General features: G+C 41.1%; 1 protein-coding gene across 3 annotated transcripts in view; it reads left to right on the forward strand.

Moving 5' to 3' along the window:
- The window catches only part of ino80 (INO80 complex ATPase subunit), a 217764-nt gene that overhangs the window by 153219 nt on the left and 47792 nt on the right, over positions 1 to 16753 (forward strand). For all 3 annotated transcript variants that reach the window (XM_072569373.1, XM_072569372.1, XM_072569374.1), the window contains exon 27: positions 16357 to 16484. In XM_072569373.1, the coding sequence (XP_072425474.1) occupies positions 16357 to 16484 (128 nt within the window). The remainder of the gene's footprint in view (positions 1 to 16356; positions 16485 to 16753) is intronic.

A 16753-nucleotide genomic window follows, 5' to 3' on the forward strand; every position in this document is an offset into this window, starting at 1 on the left:
TTGAGATTGGTGAATGGGCCGGAGCCCATACAGCAACAGAGGTCCTGGTCAGATGTAGGACACGGGACATAGATCTGTGCTTATTCCAGGCAGAAGTGTAGCTCAGCAACCTAGCCACACATTTAACCAAACTGCAGGGGCAAGATATGCATCAAATGTGACAATATACCAGTTAAACCAAAGTGGAACATATGCTACTTAACAGAAGAAATGGAATTGGTGAGATTGGATAGTGAGAAAGCCTACCTTCACTGATCCTTCATGTTAATCCAGCAACCTTCACCAGATTAGAAGATTGTGACAATAAATCAATGTCTGTCTTCCTTTGGAAATGCACTGTTAACCTGTGCTGAATGGTATCTATGGCAGCATGAACTGACTGACTTAAGTTCAGAGGATGATTGTGTAATATTAGGTTCATTTTTGTCATGATACCTGTGCCTGCGATGTCATTAAAATCTGAATATCACATTCTATTGTGTGATTTTTAACTTTGTACACCCCAGTCCAACACAGGCATCTCCAAATCATGACATTCTATTTTGATATTTACCAGCAGAACTCTAGGACAAGTTTCCTGGCTGAATTTCTGCTGCTATCTTCCATATTCTATGGTGATTCCTACTCTGTCTGAGTGCTGCCGTTTTAGTGGAGTCACCAAGGGCTGATCAGAATGGCTCAAATTGCATCAAGTGATGCCTCTGCCCTTGAGCAGTAGGGAGGCAGTCAAATCAAAACTTAGTCCTAGACAGTTGTAGTTGGTGTGGTGGTGTGTATGAAACTATAATGATATCTTCCACACAATAATTGCTTACTTGAAACAAAGGGGTAGATGGTAAACAATTCTCAGCTGCTGGAGATTACAGAGCAGATAGCAGAGCGGAAAAAATATGTGGAGCATGCCAGTATTAGCTGCTGCTCTGAGAAAAGGTTGCTTGATCACGCCATCTGAAAGGTTCAGGCCAAGGAGTTGGAGGAAAGGGACCGGAAAACTATGTTACTGTTTCTCTGCCAGCCTGAAGTAACAGGAAATGCAAGTGAGGAAATGATTGATGTAAGATTATTAGTGAAATAGTTCTGTATGCAAGCCCCCTCAATTTGATGAGGAGCAAAGTCCCCTTAACAGAATCCCCACACCCCCAGAATGAGAGTTCATAATGTTGGAGACACCAAAGTTAAGGCCTCTGGTGCAGGACTCTTTTCAAGGCTGTAAAGAGAAGAGCTCTCAAAGAGGTCAGTCTAATTGGATGGCATAAAGTTCTGGTTTTTGATACCCAACACAACCTCACAGAATTCTCCAGTGACCTTCATGCTGCCCTTTCTGACCTATCCACAATTTTGAGCTGCCTCAATTTAGTGGCTGTTTGGAGGTGGTCAGGGAAGTTAGTGTAATTCCAACTGGTCACCTTTCCTGAAATAAACAAATACCAATTATTGTTTTAGTTGAAAGCCAGTTAATGCTTCAGAAAGTGACTCTTCCAAAGATCCTAATGAGCATATACCTAAAGTTTGAGCTGTTTCTGAATGCTATCCCTTAAAATTGGATTTTCATCTTGCTTCTTTCTAAAGTGTCAACCAAAGCAACTTTGAATGTTTGAATCTGGAATGAATTAGTGAAATACTACAACGAGTTCCTATGTAATAATGGAATGAATCAGAAATTGTAACTGACCCCACACACTATTCATCATGAAGCAGTAATCTTTCAGGGAAATCCTCATTGTGATGACATGGATAAGGATAGGCTCAGTTAAAATTGAGGGGAGCTATTCTTGATGTTTTCGACATCCATTGTAGCTTTCCTTCCCCTCCCTCCTTCATTTCTCTCATCTCTGTGCTATACATTGGCTCTCCCACTGAAAGTTTCAGCCACCCTATAACCTCTCTTTAACAATTCCAGGGCGACACAGTGGCTCAGTGGTTCGCACTGCTGCTTCACAGCGCCAGGGACCTGGGTTCGATTCCAGCCTCTGGCGACTATCTATGTGGAGTTTGCACATTCTCCCAGTGTCTGCTTGGGTTTTCTCTGGGTGATCTGATTTCCTCCCTCAATCACAAAGATGTGCAGGTTAGGTGAATTGGCATGCTAAATTTCCCATAGTGTAGGTTATTAGTGCGGTAAATATAGGGCAGGGGAATGGGTCTGGATGGGTTACCCTTCGGGAGGGTCATTGTGGACTTGTTGGGCCGAAGGGCCTGTTTTCACAGTGTGGGGATTCTAATTGCTTAAATTCACAAATCTCATTGTAGATAATCCCACCTCAGTCCACCTGGGGATGGAGGGAGAGCAGTGGAAAACTGTCATTCAACTCATAATCTCTCTCTTTCAAACTCAACCAATCTCTTGTGTTGTTACTAGTAACTGACCACCTTCCTGTCCGCATAGCTCCATCAAAGTCACAATTTTGGTTTTGCTTTTTTTATTACCCTTCCTCTAACTGTACTTCCCCTCCTCTTTGAAGCTCATTTTCCTTTTCCATCTGGAAAAATAATATCTATATACTAGCAAATTTTTTTTAAAGCTATCATTTTGATAACTGATTCGGCAGGAGATTTTGTTCATGAGGCAGTCTGATGTATACTCTAGGCAGTACAGGGAATTGCACTGCTTGATCACTGCCGTTGGATGGTGGTAGAATACTGACAGCTAAATAGGCTGTAAATAGAGAGCTGCATATTAAATCTGTATCTAACAGCATTTAAGCTCAGAAAATGTTTTGCAAAAGACTCTTTTCCAAATATTTCCAACCATTTAATATAATCCTAAAGGCAACTAATTTCTCAAGTGATTGTTGTAACTCAGCATGAAGGCATAGACATTAAAAAAAGTATCCTCTTGTATTTCAAACAGTTAGAACTGAGCGCATCCATTGATGCACATCTCATCTCACTGAAGCATTACTTTGTAAGTTTTATTGCAGTTTGTGTACCTGGAATGTGCAGCACCATTTCACACAAAGTTAGATGCACAGATTCCACTGTACAACAAGAATGCAATCATGGTGGATGTTAGTTTGTCATTGCACAGCATCAGGGTGCATTATTGGTGGGCAGTAATGCATGCAAATACTCAGGAGATCTTCTGTCTTGGTATGTTACACCTTCTTGTGCCATCCTAACACATTCACTGTAGCTTCTACGCAACCACCCTATGACAGTCATCCATTTGTGCTGAGCTTGACCCATTTTTCAGCTGCCTGATACTACTTCCTCCAGAAGGTATCCCTGTGGCTTTTTAATTCTGAACCCATAACTGAAATATTGATCTTTTCTTTTCTCATTGTCACTTTTAAGAGTTCTTTTTATTCTTGCAGTTTGAAGTATCTTTTCATTTGTCTTATAGCTTGTGTATGGAATTTTTAGCGTAACTTTGCATTCGAAAGGCCTGTATTTTCACTCTATAATACCAAATTACTGTATAACAGAGTATATTTCTTAAATCTTTAAAGCCACAAGTGAACAGTTTTTCATGTACTGTTGATTTCTCTGTGCTGTCTTGAACCTGATGACAACGCTTGATACTTAATGACAAAACTGGCACTGCTTTACTTCAGACATTTTAGATTGGAATAACTCATTGTGTTACAAATATAAATTGGAGCGAGCTCTCTAATGACTGATCCAGCCAAGTGAGATTGAGCCTGGTTTATTACTCTTCAATGTCACTGTGTGGTGCTGAGTGTAACTGCAGCTGTAACTGCCTTTGACCTCTTCACTCTTAAAGGTGTCAGCAATTTCCATCATTATGAATGGGAAGTGACTGATTGCAATCTGACTCAGAGGGTTAAAAGGCAGAGAGTGATCTGTTTACGTGGCGTATTGCACAGCTACTATCCTCTCTGAGGACCAGCAGTCTGCAGTAAATACTTCCGGCACAGTTTCCCTTCACGGTGCAGCATAGACCCCACGGTCAGTGTCGCTATTGAGTTCACTAACTTCCCACACTGGTCTCAACATACTTGGTAACAATTAGCTCTGATCCACCCGAGGCTACTGGTAACACCACAACACCACAGGAGGCAACATACTTAGACAACTTGATAATCCAGGAATTGGGCCTGATGAGGTTCTGCTCAAGGTGACTCGTGATTTGAGCAGGGCATTGTAGCCTCTGGTGTTAGCTGGTCCATAAAAAGCGATAAATACCAGTATTAGCATGTGGAATATGTTCCACTGGAGACATCAAACAGACTCCGGGCAGGGCAAGCACAGAATTAGATACAGCGCAAAGCTCCTTCCACACTGTCCCCAGTGAATGCTTCCAGAACAGGGACAGCACTTTTTTGGTGCAAAGTGAAATCACCTTTGCACTGCCCCAGAGTCATCGTCATACACCCCTACACAGGAAGCAAAACAAAAGGTTGGCGGCTACTCCCCTCCTGCAGTCATGTTGCCATAATTACCCAAGATGAGAATTGCTTGTCCATTTTGGAGAGTACTTGAGTCAACAACATTAGTGTGTGTATCAATCAGCCATTTAAGTCAGACCAGCTAACAATGACAAATTTCTTTTCCAAAAGGGCATTCGTGAATCAGATGGGTTTTTTCAACAGTTCACAGTAATTGTTACGACCACCATTATTGATGCTATCTTTTAGTTTCAGATTTATTCATTGAATTTAAAATTCCACAAGCTGCCATTGTGAGGTTGAACCAATGTCCTTGGTTTATTTGCATGGTTCCATGAGTTGGTAGTGTGGTGCTGCAAAAGCACAGCTGATCAGGCAGCATCTGAGGAGTAGGAGAGTTGACACTTTGAGCATGACCTCTTCCTGATGAAGACCTCGTGCTCAAAATATCAACGCTCCTACTTCTCGGATGCTGCCTGACCGCCTATGCTTTTGCAGCACTACATTTTTCAACTCTGATTCTCCAGCATCTGCAGGCCTCACTTTCTCTTAAATGAATTAGTAGCCCAGGGATTTTACTGCCACACGACCATCTGCAATACAGAAGATTTGGGGAAAGGTGAAGCTTGGTGTGATACCAAGCTCTGCGTAAGTGTCTCACTGTATGAGGGGACAAATGTGGTACTGAATTCGACAGATCAGAGGTCTCAACAGGTAAAGACTTGGTTACATTATAGAAGAGATTAGATACACTAAAATTGTATTTTGTGAATTTAGAAAATTAAGAGGTGACTTAATTTCAAATTCTTTAATAGATAAATCGATACTTCTGCTGGTTGGGGAGTCTAGAATTCTGGCATTTAGTAAAAATTAGAATGAAATTAGGCTCAAATTGCATTATGAATGGCATATGTTCCAGAATTAAAATGGTAAATAGTTCAGATTGTGTTTATCTATTGCAGGGGTGTTAAGGAGTTAATCCTGTCAGTTGGTTATATCGCTACTCTGCGGTTTGCCTTTATGTTGATGTTTTGATACAAAAATTTAAACATTTCCTTTTACTGTTCAGACTTGCATATTTTGTAATTGTTTAAAGCCGGTCCAATGTATCAGGCTGCATTCAGATTGAAATATTCTGCTTGAGTGCACCTGTACTGAATGTTGTGCTCTAAAACTAGCTGATCGAGCTTGAAACATTCTTATTAACATGTTGCATTAACACTTGAGATATTTTTCACAAAGCTGCAGGGTTTCACATTCCAGTACCTCAATTGCTCCTTCATAGACTGAGACACAGAAATTGGTCTCCAGCCTCTGTGTTGATATCATGGAAATGTTGGGAAAGTGTCCACTTGAAGTCTTACTTGACCTGGATCAGAGTGTGGGAGTCGAAGTGTGGTGCTGGAAAAGCGCAGCAGGTAAGGGAGCATCCAAAGAGCAGGAACTCTTTTGGACATACGCCCTTCACCAGAAGTTACTTATGCCTGAAACATCGACACTCCTGCTCATTAGATGCTGCCTGACCTGTTTTTCCAGCACTACTCTTGTCGCCTCTGACTGTCTAGAAACTGCAGTCCTCACTTTCTCCTCAGAGTTGGAGTAAGGCTCATGGATTTGCAATTATTCCTACTGAGAAGTAGGCAGACATTTGCAAGTGATGATCAGTTGAGGTGGCTTGTGATGGTTGCCATTATGACAGTGCCTGTTGTCTTATAAAGAATGCCTATTTGGTGTGGTACCAGGGAAAGATTGCCATTCATTTATATAGTACCTTTTATGACTTTTTGGATTTTCCACTCCCTTTACAGTCAAATTAAGTACTTCTGTCATGTAGTCACTGTTGTAATGTAAGAAACCTAACATAAATTGGAGCAGGAGTAGACTATTTAGCCCCTCCAACTGCCCACCATTCCATAAAGGTATACTCATCTGCCCAGGCCTCAACTGCTTTTTCATGTCAGTTCCTTATGGTTGTCAACTTAGACACAGTGAAGCATTGTGAAATGCAATACGATCATGACCAGATAGTCAATTTTGCTTTCAGCTGAAGCATAAATATGAGGCATAATTCTCAGGAGAGGTCCCTCCTTGTGCTAGTGTCCCAAGATCTCATGTCTCTCTCAGAAGAGAAATAAAGCCTATGTTTAATGTCACGTCTAAATGCTAGCACCATTAACAGTGCAGTTCAGTGGCAGCCTGGGTTCTGTCAGGTTTGAACTGATCAATCAGGAGGTGACAATGTTCACTTTCGTCCGGCAAGGTGAGGTTCAGGTTGTAAGTTTGTTCGCTGAGCTGGAAGGTTTGTTTTCAGATGTTTCGTCACCATGCTAGTAATAGCATCAGTTAGCCTCCAATGAAGTGGTGGTGTTATGTCCTGCTTTCTCTCTGTGTCTCAGTCTCTTAAGGTGGTTGATGTCATTTCTGGTTCTTTTTCTCGGAGGTTAGTAAACTGGGTCCAAATCGATGTGTTCCGGTTTGAATACCAGACCTCTAGGAATTCCCGTGTTATTGTCCTATGATTTACAAAATACCACACAAGAACAATAACAAATACTACATCGGCCAGACAGGCGAAAGCTAGCCACCAGGATACACAAGCACAAACTAGCCACCAAAAGACATGACTCGCTCTCCCTAGTGTCCTTACAGGTGAACAAGGGCACCACTTTGGTACAACACATCCCATCCTAGGACAGGCTAAACAGAGACACGCATGGGAATTTCTCAAGGTCTGGCATTCAAACCAGAACTCAATCAATAAACACATCAATTTGGATCCCGTTTACCAACCTCTGAGAAAAAGAACTAGAAATAACATCACCCACCTTCGCAGACTGAGACACACAAATAGAAAGTGGGACATAACAGCAGCACTTCACTGGAGGCTCACTGATGATGTAACCTAGCAGCGTGACTCTGTCTGAAAACAAACCTTCCAGCTCAGTGAGCAAACTTACAACCTGAATCTTGGGATGTTGGGGTAGTCAAGTGTGTAGAGCACGAATAACTTCACTTCAGGGCAAATCTACTTCCACAAAGTTATTTCCTTAGGAATCTGAGCCTAGGGTGGGAGGAGATTAGATAACATAATTCTGAAGTATCCACTGTCATGTTGAACTAAGCAGTCCATTTGAAGACTGTAGCTTAGTGTAAGACACTGGAGCCGTGACTGGAAGCAAGTTGCTGTTACTGGATAAAAATGCTTTCATTGTTATATATAAAATGGAATTTCACTCTGGTTCAAGTAATGATGTAGTCCCTTTTATAACATCAGTTGGTCTGTAATTCCTTTATTTCTATTCTCTAGTCACTACTTCCCCCATCACTTCAAAGTCGAAAAATCAGCCCTGTTTCTGTTAAATGCTTTACTTGAGTTCCCTGCCAGCAGAGCAACCAGGAAACTTGCCTCTGAATTTCCTCCAGTTGTGGAAATGAGTTATAGAGCAATCCACATCTGGGCCAAATGATCTCCGATTTCCCTTCCCAGCTTCAAGCTAAATATAAATTGCAAACAGGAAAAATAGACTGGCTAGGTTCACAAACAGCACTGATGTTCCTCTGACTAGTTTTGTCATATATTTTTACAGTTCAAACCCTCCCGCTTTCCTTACGAAGATCCTGTTGAAAACTCAACATTGCAGCAACAAATAGATAATTACGTATTGATCGGCTCTTTTGAGAAGAACTTGTACTCTTATAGATCATGACTGATGTCCCATTGCACAGACAGCAAATTGAGACTTGCATTCATCTAGCATGATTCTTTGAAACCGTTTAAAGTGCGACTATTATTCCTAACATGCAGCAATAGCAATTACCTGACAAACATATCAACCATTTTGCTCAAAGCAAGATTCCACATCAAGCAATGAGATGACCTTCTATCTGGCTTTAATATTAGTGGTTGAAGAGGGAATGCTGACACTAAGGCAACATTTTTTGCTTTAGATAGTACAATAGGATTTTCAACGTTGTCTTGAACTTGCATTAGGCTCTTGTTTGAATTTTTGGTTTGTTGAATGCACTGTTTACCATACAGCTCATCCGTAGTTCCTTGCTCTTCCTAACTTTAAGTCTGAAGTCACATTATCAGCGTAGGCAAAAGTGAGGACTGCAGATGCCAGAAATCGGAGTCAAGATTTAGAGTGGTGCTGGAAAAGCACAGCAGGTCAGGTACCATCCGAGGAGCTGGAAAATTGACGTTTCGGGCAAAAGCTCTTCATCAGGACAGTAGGCATCAATTGAGACCAGAACAAAGATGTCTTTTCTTGTTAGTGCTTGATAGCAGAAATCAGTTTTCTCCACAGAAAGTGCTATAATGTGAACAAAAGAACCCAGCATACCTATTAATCAAAAACTTTCATGGTGCATGTGAAAGTTGATCAAGCTAAGTTTCACTTACCTCACAGGACATGGAGGTAAAAGCACAAGTGCATGTTAGAGGTTACACATGCTGGAACTCCATGTACTGTGGTACTACTGTGCTCCTTCAGATTTTGTTCTTTTGTGGTATGTGGGCACTGTTGCCCACACCCCATTGTTGTCCTTGAACACTTTAGATTGCTCGACACTTTAGAGGGCAGTTCAGATTCAACTACCTCACTCTGGAGTCTCTTAGGCCAGGTTGAGTAAGGACAGCAGATTTCTTTCCCTGAAGGATATTAGTGATACAGGTGCATTTTTACAGCAATTGATGATTGTTGTGGTTGTTACTGAAACTGGTTTTCAATTCCAGAATTTTATAAATTGATTTTAAATTGCACTAGCTATACAGTATCCCCAAAACATTAGCTTGAGCTCTGGGTTGCTAGCTAATTGACATGACATCATCATCTCTGCCGATCAGTAAATGGTCAGAAGACCGATTTTGAGCTGGTGCTTTTGGCAAGTTTCTCTTCACTGGTTGGTCATGTAAACAGTTTAATCTGTTGAATTGAATGATTGGAGTTTTGTAGACAAATTAACTGTCTATCTTTGAAGCCCATTTCCTAGAATGTGATCCCCATGATAACTTCAATCTGTGAAGCATGAGCTGTGATAGAATGAGATCCAACTTTCTAATGTGCAAGTCCAAAAGTTCTTATTTCACTGCTTATCTCTTCATCTTGCTGTCTGTTTTTTCCACATTCTTTGAGTAACGTAGTGATGTAACAACTTAGACGGTATTGTAGTCAAAACTCCCATGACATGTCTTCCAAGAAAAATGAAGAGCCGAGTTGCTTTGGGCTTGGCTGGTGCAAATGTTTTCTTGTAATACCCTCTAAGGTAGATGAAATTCTAGGAACAGTTGAGGCCTAAAATAGGGATAGTAACAGAGTTGCAGTGCACCTATCCAGATACTCATCCAGACAAAGAACCAGAAGTATGATTTCAAATCCTACCATGGCAGCATGGGAACTTCAAATAGTCATAGAGATGTACAACGTGGCAACAGACCCTTCGGTCCAACCCATCCATGCTGACCAGATATCCCAACCTAATCTAATTCCACCTGCCAGCCCATATCCCTCCAAGCCCTTACTATTCGTATACCCATCCAAATGCCTCTGAAATGTTGCAATTGTACCAGCCTCCACCACTTCCTCTGGCAGCTCATTCCATACACGTACCACCCTCTGTGTGAAAAAGCTGCCCCTTAGGTCTCTTTTATATCTTTCCCCTCTCACCCTAAACCTATGCCCTCTAGTTCTGGACTCTTTTTTTTTTTATTTTCCACTCCCCTCCCACTCCCCTCCACCCCACTCCAGGGAAAAGACTTTGTCTATTTATCCTATCCATGCGCCTCATGATTTTATAAATCTCTAAGGTCACCTGGAGCCTCCGACGCTCCAGGGAAAATAGCCCCAGCCTATTCAGCCTCTCCTTATAGCTCAAATCCTCCAACCCTGGCAACATCCTTGTAAATCTTTTCTGAACCCTTTCAAGTTTCACAACATCTTTTCAATAGGAAGGAGACCAGAATTGCACGCAATATTCCAACAGTGGCCTAACCCATGTCCTGTACAGCCACAACATGACCCCCCCCCCCCCCAACTCCTGTACTCCATACTCTGACCAATTAAAAAAAAACATAATTAACATCAGGAATAAAATGTTAATAATAATTGTTTCAAAAACTTTGCTTCATTCACTCATGTTCAACTGCTTTAGGGAAGAAAATCTGCCATCCTTATCCATTTGGCTTATATGTGACCCTGGATCTGCAGCAATGTGGTTGACTCAATTATTTTTGAAATGACTTGGTTGTGTCAAGTCACTTGAAACAGAAGCATTTTGAGTCTCACTGCAACACTGGGATAGTTCAAAAAGCAGTTAATCACTACCATTAAAAAGGCAATTAGGATTGTGCAATATATGCTGACCTTGGCTGTGATGTTCACTTGCCAAGAGCCAATGGCAGGCAGTGGGAGGGGCATGTGCGTCTGGGTAATTTTTTAAGAGCATCCCCTCGCCTGCTTACCACATTGCTAACTCTATCCAGAACTATATTCAATTGCTGATCTATGTATATTGTCCATCGTTAAAACTGCGACCCCTTTTAATGGAAATGTTTTACCGCCTCACTTTCCCATTCCTCAAAAACCTCATTTTAATTAGGATGAGAACCCTTATCGCAACAAACAATTGATTTGGAACACTTTTTCTCTCGGTTCATTGTAAAAATATTAAGTGGGATCATCTAAGAAGCCTAACCTCTTTACATTTCCTCATTTGGAATTGATAATATTGGGAGGTGACTGCACAAGTTCAGTGTTTTGATGAAGTGATGAAAAATGCAGATATCATATCAAACATTGTATCATAAATGGCACGTTCAGATTTAAAGATGTTACAGTAAAAAGGATTATTGTTTCTAGTGTTAGTAAACATGATTGCACAGTGCAGGAGATATCCGCAAATTCTCTCTCCAAAAACGGGGTGCAAGATACCAATGGAGCCTGTACATAGTCTTTATGTAAGTCTTCAAGGAGAAAAAGATAGATGCTGTAAAGAACATTTTATTGTAATTGATGATTGTCCTGCATTAAGTCTTCAGTAAATGAGGCGCTCTTAGTATGTGGGGCCTTTATTGCTGATGCGTTTTTTGTCTCACCATTCCACTTCATTCCCTAAAATCTTCATGGTTATACAGTACAGAAGAGGCCCTCTGGCCCATTGACTCTATACCACCAAAACTATGCTAAATCTACTCTCATTTCACTTTAAGACACTGAACTTAAAGCCTCTTTAAAGATCGTAAGGTTACCTGCCTCAACTACCCTCCCAGGCATACCATTCCAGACCCCCACCACCCTATGAGTGAAAGGTTTTATCCTCAAATCCTCTCTATCTCAGGCTTTCACCTTAAAGGTGTGTCCTTTGTTATTTGACCCTTCAGATAAGGGAACAGCTGCTTTCTGACCATCCTAAGCATGCCCCTCATAATCTTATACAGCTCTGTTAGCCCACACCCCCACCCCAAACCTTCCCTGTTCCAAAAAAAACAATTTCAAGCTTATTCAGCCTCTTTTCGCAGTTAAAAGGCTCACCTGTAAAGATTAAATCTTTATTCTGACAAACAGTTGCTGATTCCCTGTTCTGCTTCAGGATTTGTCTACCAGTAAGGCTTATGAAAATCTTTTCCAAACTTTCACTCCGACAAAAGTCAAACAAGACAAGGTAACTAGTCAAAGTTACTTTAATAAATGGAGGTAGCATTCTTTTAGGGTTCATGGGTTAGCTTCTAGGATTCGATGGCTGCATATGGACTCTGCATATGGGATCTTGCATTTGAATATCATTCTTTTCGGCAGCAGATGGAATGTACCAACGTGGAATTAAAGCCTACAGGTGAATCAGATCATGGAGAGAATCTGCAATACTGTTTAAATCCTTTGGAACTCCATCTAAAACATGAGTAGTCTTAGACCTACTGACTGACATCCATGTTGCATTACTCTTTAATTTCTGGATTGAGCGTGCATTTTGGGCTGTTGTTGGAATGCAATTCTGCAGGCACAGCGTTGTCAAGTGAGTTATCTTTCAGGGACTCTGTCTGCTGGTTTGGCTAGATGTAAGATATCTCCTAGTACTATCCAACAAAGAAGGATATTCATTTGATATCAAGATTCTCTCACATAATAGCATTGTAAAAAGTGTTGTCATTTATTGTATTTACCATTGGTGGGAATTGTGTACACATTGTAAGCTGTGTTTTTCACAGTATCATCATTGGTCACATTTCAGAGAGTGAGTGCAATAAGACATCAAGGATGTGAAAGGTACTTTTTAAGTGCAAGTTCTGCCTTTTGCTGATATGGAGAATGACAGGTTCAACTGAAAATGTCCCTTTAATGACACTCTGCAGCTGATCAAAATTTAGTTTGTTACTGCTGGTTCGTAAATTCCTTGAAATAAGGTTTTTAAGTAAGAGAACACTTCCAAACAGTTTGTCTTGAACTATTGAGGGTGTGCAATCACAGTCAATAGTGTGAATCATCCCACCCCGTCATGAAGTAAACTGCTTTGAATTTTCTTGCTCTGATGTTTGTTAAATCAATGTAATTGGTTCCATGCACCTGATCCAAAGGGCAGGAAAATGAGAGTTCGGAATTTGAACGTTGGTGCTTGCATTCTTTTTTTTTCATTCTCTCACTAACATTCCCTCCCACTGAGGTCAGCAGCACTAAATCAAACTGCATTTTTCCTTTCCCAGCCACTTTCTATAGTTAATTTTCCTTCAGTGTAAACATTGAGAGATTTGTGATAATACATTAATTCATGTTTCCAGTCCTTATCTGTCCCAGGGGAAATGGCCTGACTGTATGAAATGAACCCCACCTACATTGCAGCTCCTGCTGGCCACATCCCAGCTGCCGAAAGTATGAGCCATCTGTGCCCATGACTACCTTACCCCATTATATTGTGAAGAAATTCTAGGTAGGTATCAAAACTATTCTCCAAAGCAAGGACAAAAATCAATGAAAGAAACAAAAATATTATTGGTGTCTGTAGATTACACTTCTACCCGAGAATGCAGTAGGGTCCTCTCTCCACAATGCAACATTCCTTCCATTTCTAAGGTCCCTTGCGTCCATTTTTCAAAGTTACAAAAGCAGATTTTTTTTAGTTTTGCTGTTATAAATCACCATATGACTGAGCGCTGGTAGTTACCAGCATTCCAGGGTTTTTGCAAAAAAAATTAATCTCTAGTTCTGCTCTAAACAAAGTTATATGGTGTCTTAACACACATGCTTCGAAGTTTTAGAAGCAACTTAGATTGACAGTGATACCAGTCAAGATTTTTTAAAATTCTATAAAGAACATAGATTTACTGGAAAATATCTAGTCTATTATACACCTTGGGAGCAGATGGGACACTGAGTCCAGGCATGTACGCTCAGAGGTTAGGGCCGCTACCACTATACCACAAGAGCCCCCATGAACATACCATATGCTGTGCAGTCCTTTATGTGAATAAAGAGCTGATTTTTTTTTCTTCAATTTGTCAACTGAGTGCACATCTTGTTCGAGGTTGTTTGACAAATTTGTCTGTTTGGTGTGGTAGAGGGGGAATGTGAGTGGCAAGTATTGCAGGTGAAAGAGAGAATGGAACTGAATATACCTGAAGGTTATAATATTGCCATGCTGAAATGCAAACTCAAGTCCACAGTGTCTCAATGCTTACGTTGTCATCAATTCACCATAATTTTCTCTATTATGCAACTTTCACCCCATTTGCAATCATTTTTTTTCTTCTCCATAGTCATCAGTTGTGTAGTTCCCACCAACTCAATGCTCACTTTTCATCCTACTTCTGCTCTGTTACCACAAGTATTCCACAAAGAATCATTCTCTGGCCTGCTACTTGGTAATAACATTCAAAAACAGAGTTGGTTTCTATGCTGATGACCCTGCAACAGGTCTACCTTGTGGCCACCACCCTATCAACTCAACCACTGTCATTAAATTAACTGACACTCAGTATTGGTTCAGCAGAAGCTGCTTCTCATTAAATATTGGGAAGGTGAAAGCCATTATTTTTCCAGTCCAAAATACATTTGTGCGCTATTGACTCCATCCTTCTGGTCTGAAATTAAAGCAGTCTGTTTGCAGCCTGGTGTCACTTTCAAACCTGGGTTGAGCTTCCAACATTTGATTTATGCTAACAGTAAGAACACCTATTTCTACCTGTTTCCCTAGCTCAACTACTACAAAATTGGTTAAAGGCAGGTGCAAGAAGCCTCATCCATTCCTTTGTCGCCTCTCAGCTTGACTATTCCACTGCACGCCTGGCCAATTTCCCACATTCTACACTCTGTAAAATTGGAGGTCATCCAAAATTCAGTTACCTGTCTTAACTTGCAGCAAATTTGTTACCTGTCTCTCCCTCTCTCCCTTTCTCCCTTTCTCTCTCTCTCTCTCTCTCTCTCTCTCGCGTGCACACACAACCCCAACCCCACTCACTGGCCTATCCTAACATGCAGTGAATACTTGTTTGATGCTAAAATTCTCATTCTTATTTTCAGTTCCCTCTATTGCTTTGTTCCTCCCAACCTCTGTAATCTCCTCCAGATCCACCATACTGCAGGATATTTGCACTCCTCCAATTTTGGATGCTTGTACATTTCTAGTTATAATAGGTGCATCATCATTGGCCATTGCTTGAATTGCCTGGGTCCCAAATACTGGAATTCTCTCGAGTCTCTTGCCCCCTTTCTTCCTTGAGGACACTCCTTAAAATCTACCATTTTTGGTCAAGCTTTTAGCTTGACCTAACATCTCTTATCTAGCTTAGTGTTATAGGTTGATCATGCTTCTGTGACCAGCCTTGGATTATGTTGTTCATGATATAGTGTTATTTTACTACAAGTAGCTGTGTTTACTACAAGTAGCTGTGTTCACTCCAAGTCCCTCAAACCCAGGCTCTACTCTGGAAAATTGATTCTGAAGAAGTTTCATAAGTAACACATTGCATTGAACCACTCTCTGAAAGAATTAACCACAAGTTTGTGGGCGGCACGGTAGCACAGTTGTTAGCTCTGCTGCCTCACAGCGCCAGAGACTTGGGTACAGTTCCAGCCTCAGGCAACTGTCTGTGTGGAGTTTGCACATTCTCCCTGTGTCTGCTTGGATTTCCTCCGGGTGCTCCGGTTTCCTCGCACAGTCCAACAATGTGCAGTTTAGGTGAATTGGCCATGCTAAACTGCCCGTAGTGTTAGGTGTAGGGGAATGGGTCTGCGTGGGTTGCTCTTCGGAGGATCGGTGTGGACTTGTTGGGCTGAAGGGTCTGTTTCCACACTGTAAGTAATCTAATTTAATCTTCTATTTTCCTGCCACTTTACATTTTTATCTTTCAAATGTTTAGTCCCATCTGTAAAACCTATGAAGGGCTTTGTTCCTCATGCAGGCAATGGTAAGACAACATAGATTGCTGCTCACTGAGCTTTGCATGAAACCAATTACCTTAACATTATGCCCCCTCGTGATAGACATTTCCACCGTGGGAAAGTCTCTGGCTATCCACTCTAACTATGCCTCTCATCATCTTGTACACCTCTATCAAGTCACCTGTAATTGGTCTCTAATTGGTTAGAGTGGAAAATTGGCTTGGGCTATATGCCGAGATTAAAACAACTAATTTCAAAATGAGTGTGAAAACCTGAATCACATTCAGCTTTCTTTGGGGTCAGCTGATTCCAGGACCCTGTGTTTGTCAATGTGGGTCTTTGTCTGATGATCTGAGCTGAGCTTTCAATTAGTTTTGAAAAGTATTTTGGGGATAGAGGAGGGTTGCATTGAGTGATGCTAGGCCAAGGTTGGATTTGATGCCTGTGTTGATAAATATACTACCAACATGCACTACACCACTTCATGTGGTAGCTACTTAGTGCCCATGGAGCTATATCCTGGTAAGGGCCAGTGCTTTGGGAGAAGGTTCAGTGTGGTGGTGGTGAGCAGGATATAAATTTGAAGCCTGAACATTTGAGGTTTGAAAAAAGTAAATATTTCCATGTGTTTCTTTCAGACAAAGAAAGCCTGATCACAGACAGTGGGAAGCTACATACTCTTGACATCCTCCTAACACGGCTAAAAGCCCAGGGCCATCGTGTGCTTATTTACTCCCAGATGACACGTATGATCGATCTGCTAGAGGTGAGGAGTGATCTAGTTCTTAATAAGCTATTATTTGAAATTGCATAAGAACGTACTTGCTGGAATTGTGACAAATAATGCTTTCTTCATTAGGTTTTAGTTTGGTGACTGCATCTTTTAAATTCAGTTGTTGTGCAGAGATCATTGAAGCCCAAGATCTATACCTGCAGAATTGTGCAGGTATAAATTGTTATAAATTCACTGGCTATTGTATTGAGTGTGTCTCTCAATTTACAAATGGTAGTCATTTCCAAACTATTTGTTTTTGG

This window comes from Chiloscyllium punctatum, chromosome 4 (assembly GCF_047496795.1).
Source record: "Chiloscyllium punctatum isolate Juve2018m chromosome 4, sChiPun1.3, whole genome shotgun sequence".
In the NCBI taxonomy this organism is placed as follows: domain Eukaryota; kingdom Metazoa; phylum Chordata; class Chondrichthyes; order Orectolobiformes; family Hemiscylliidae; genus Chiloscyllium; species Chiloscyllium punctatum.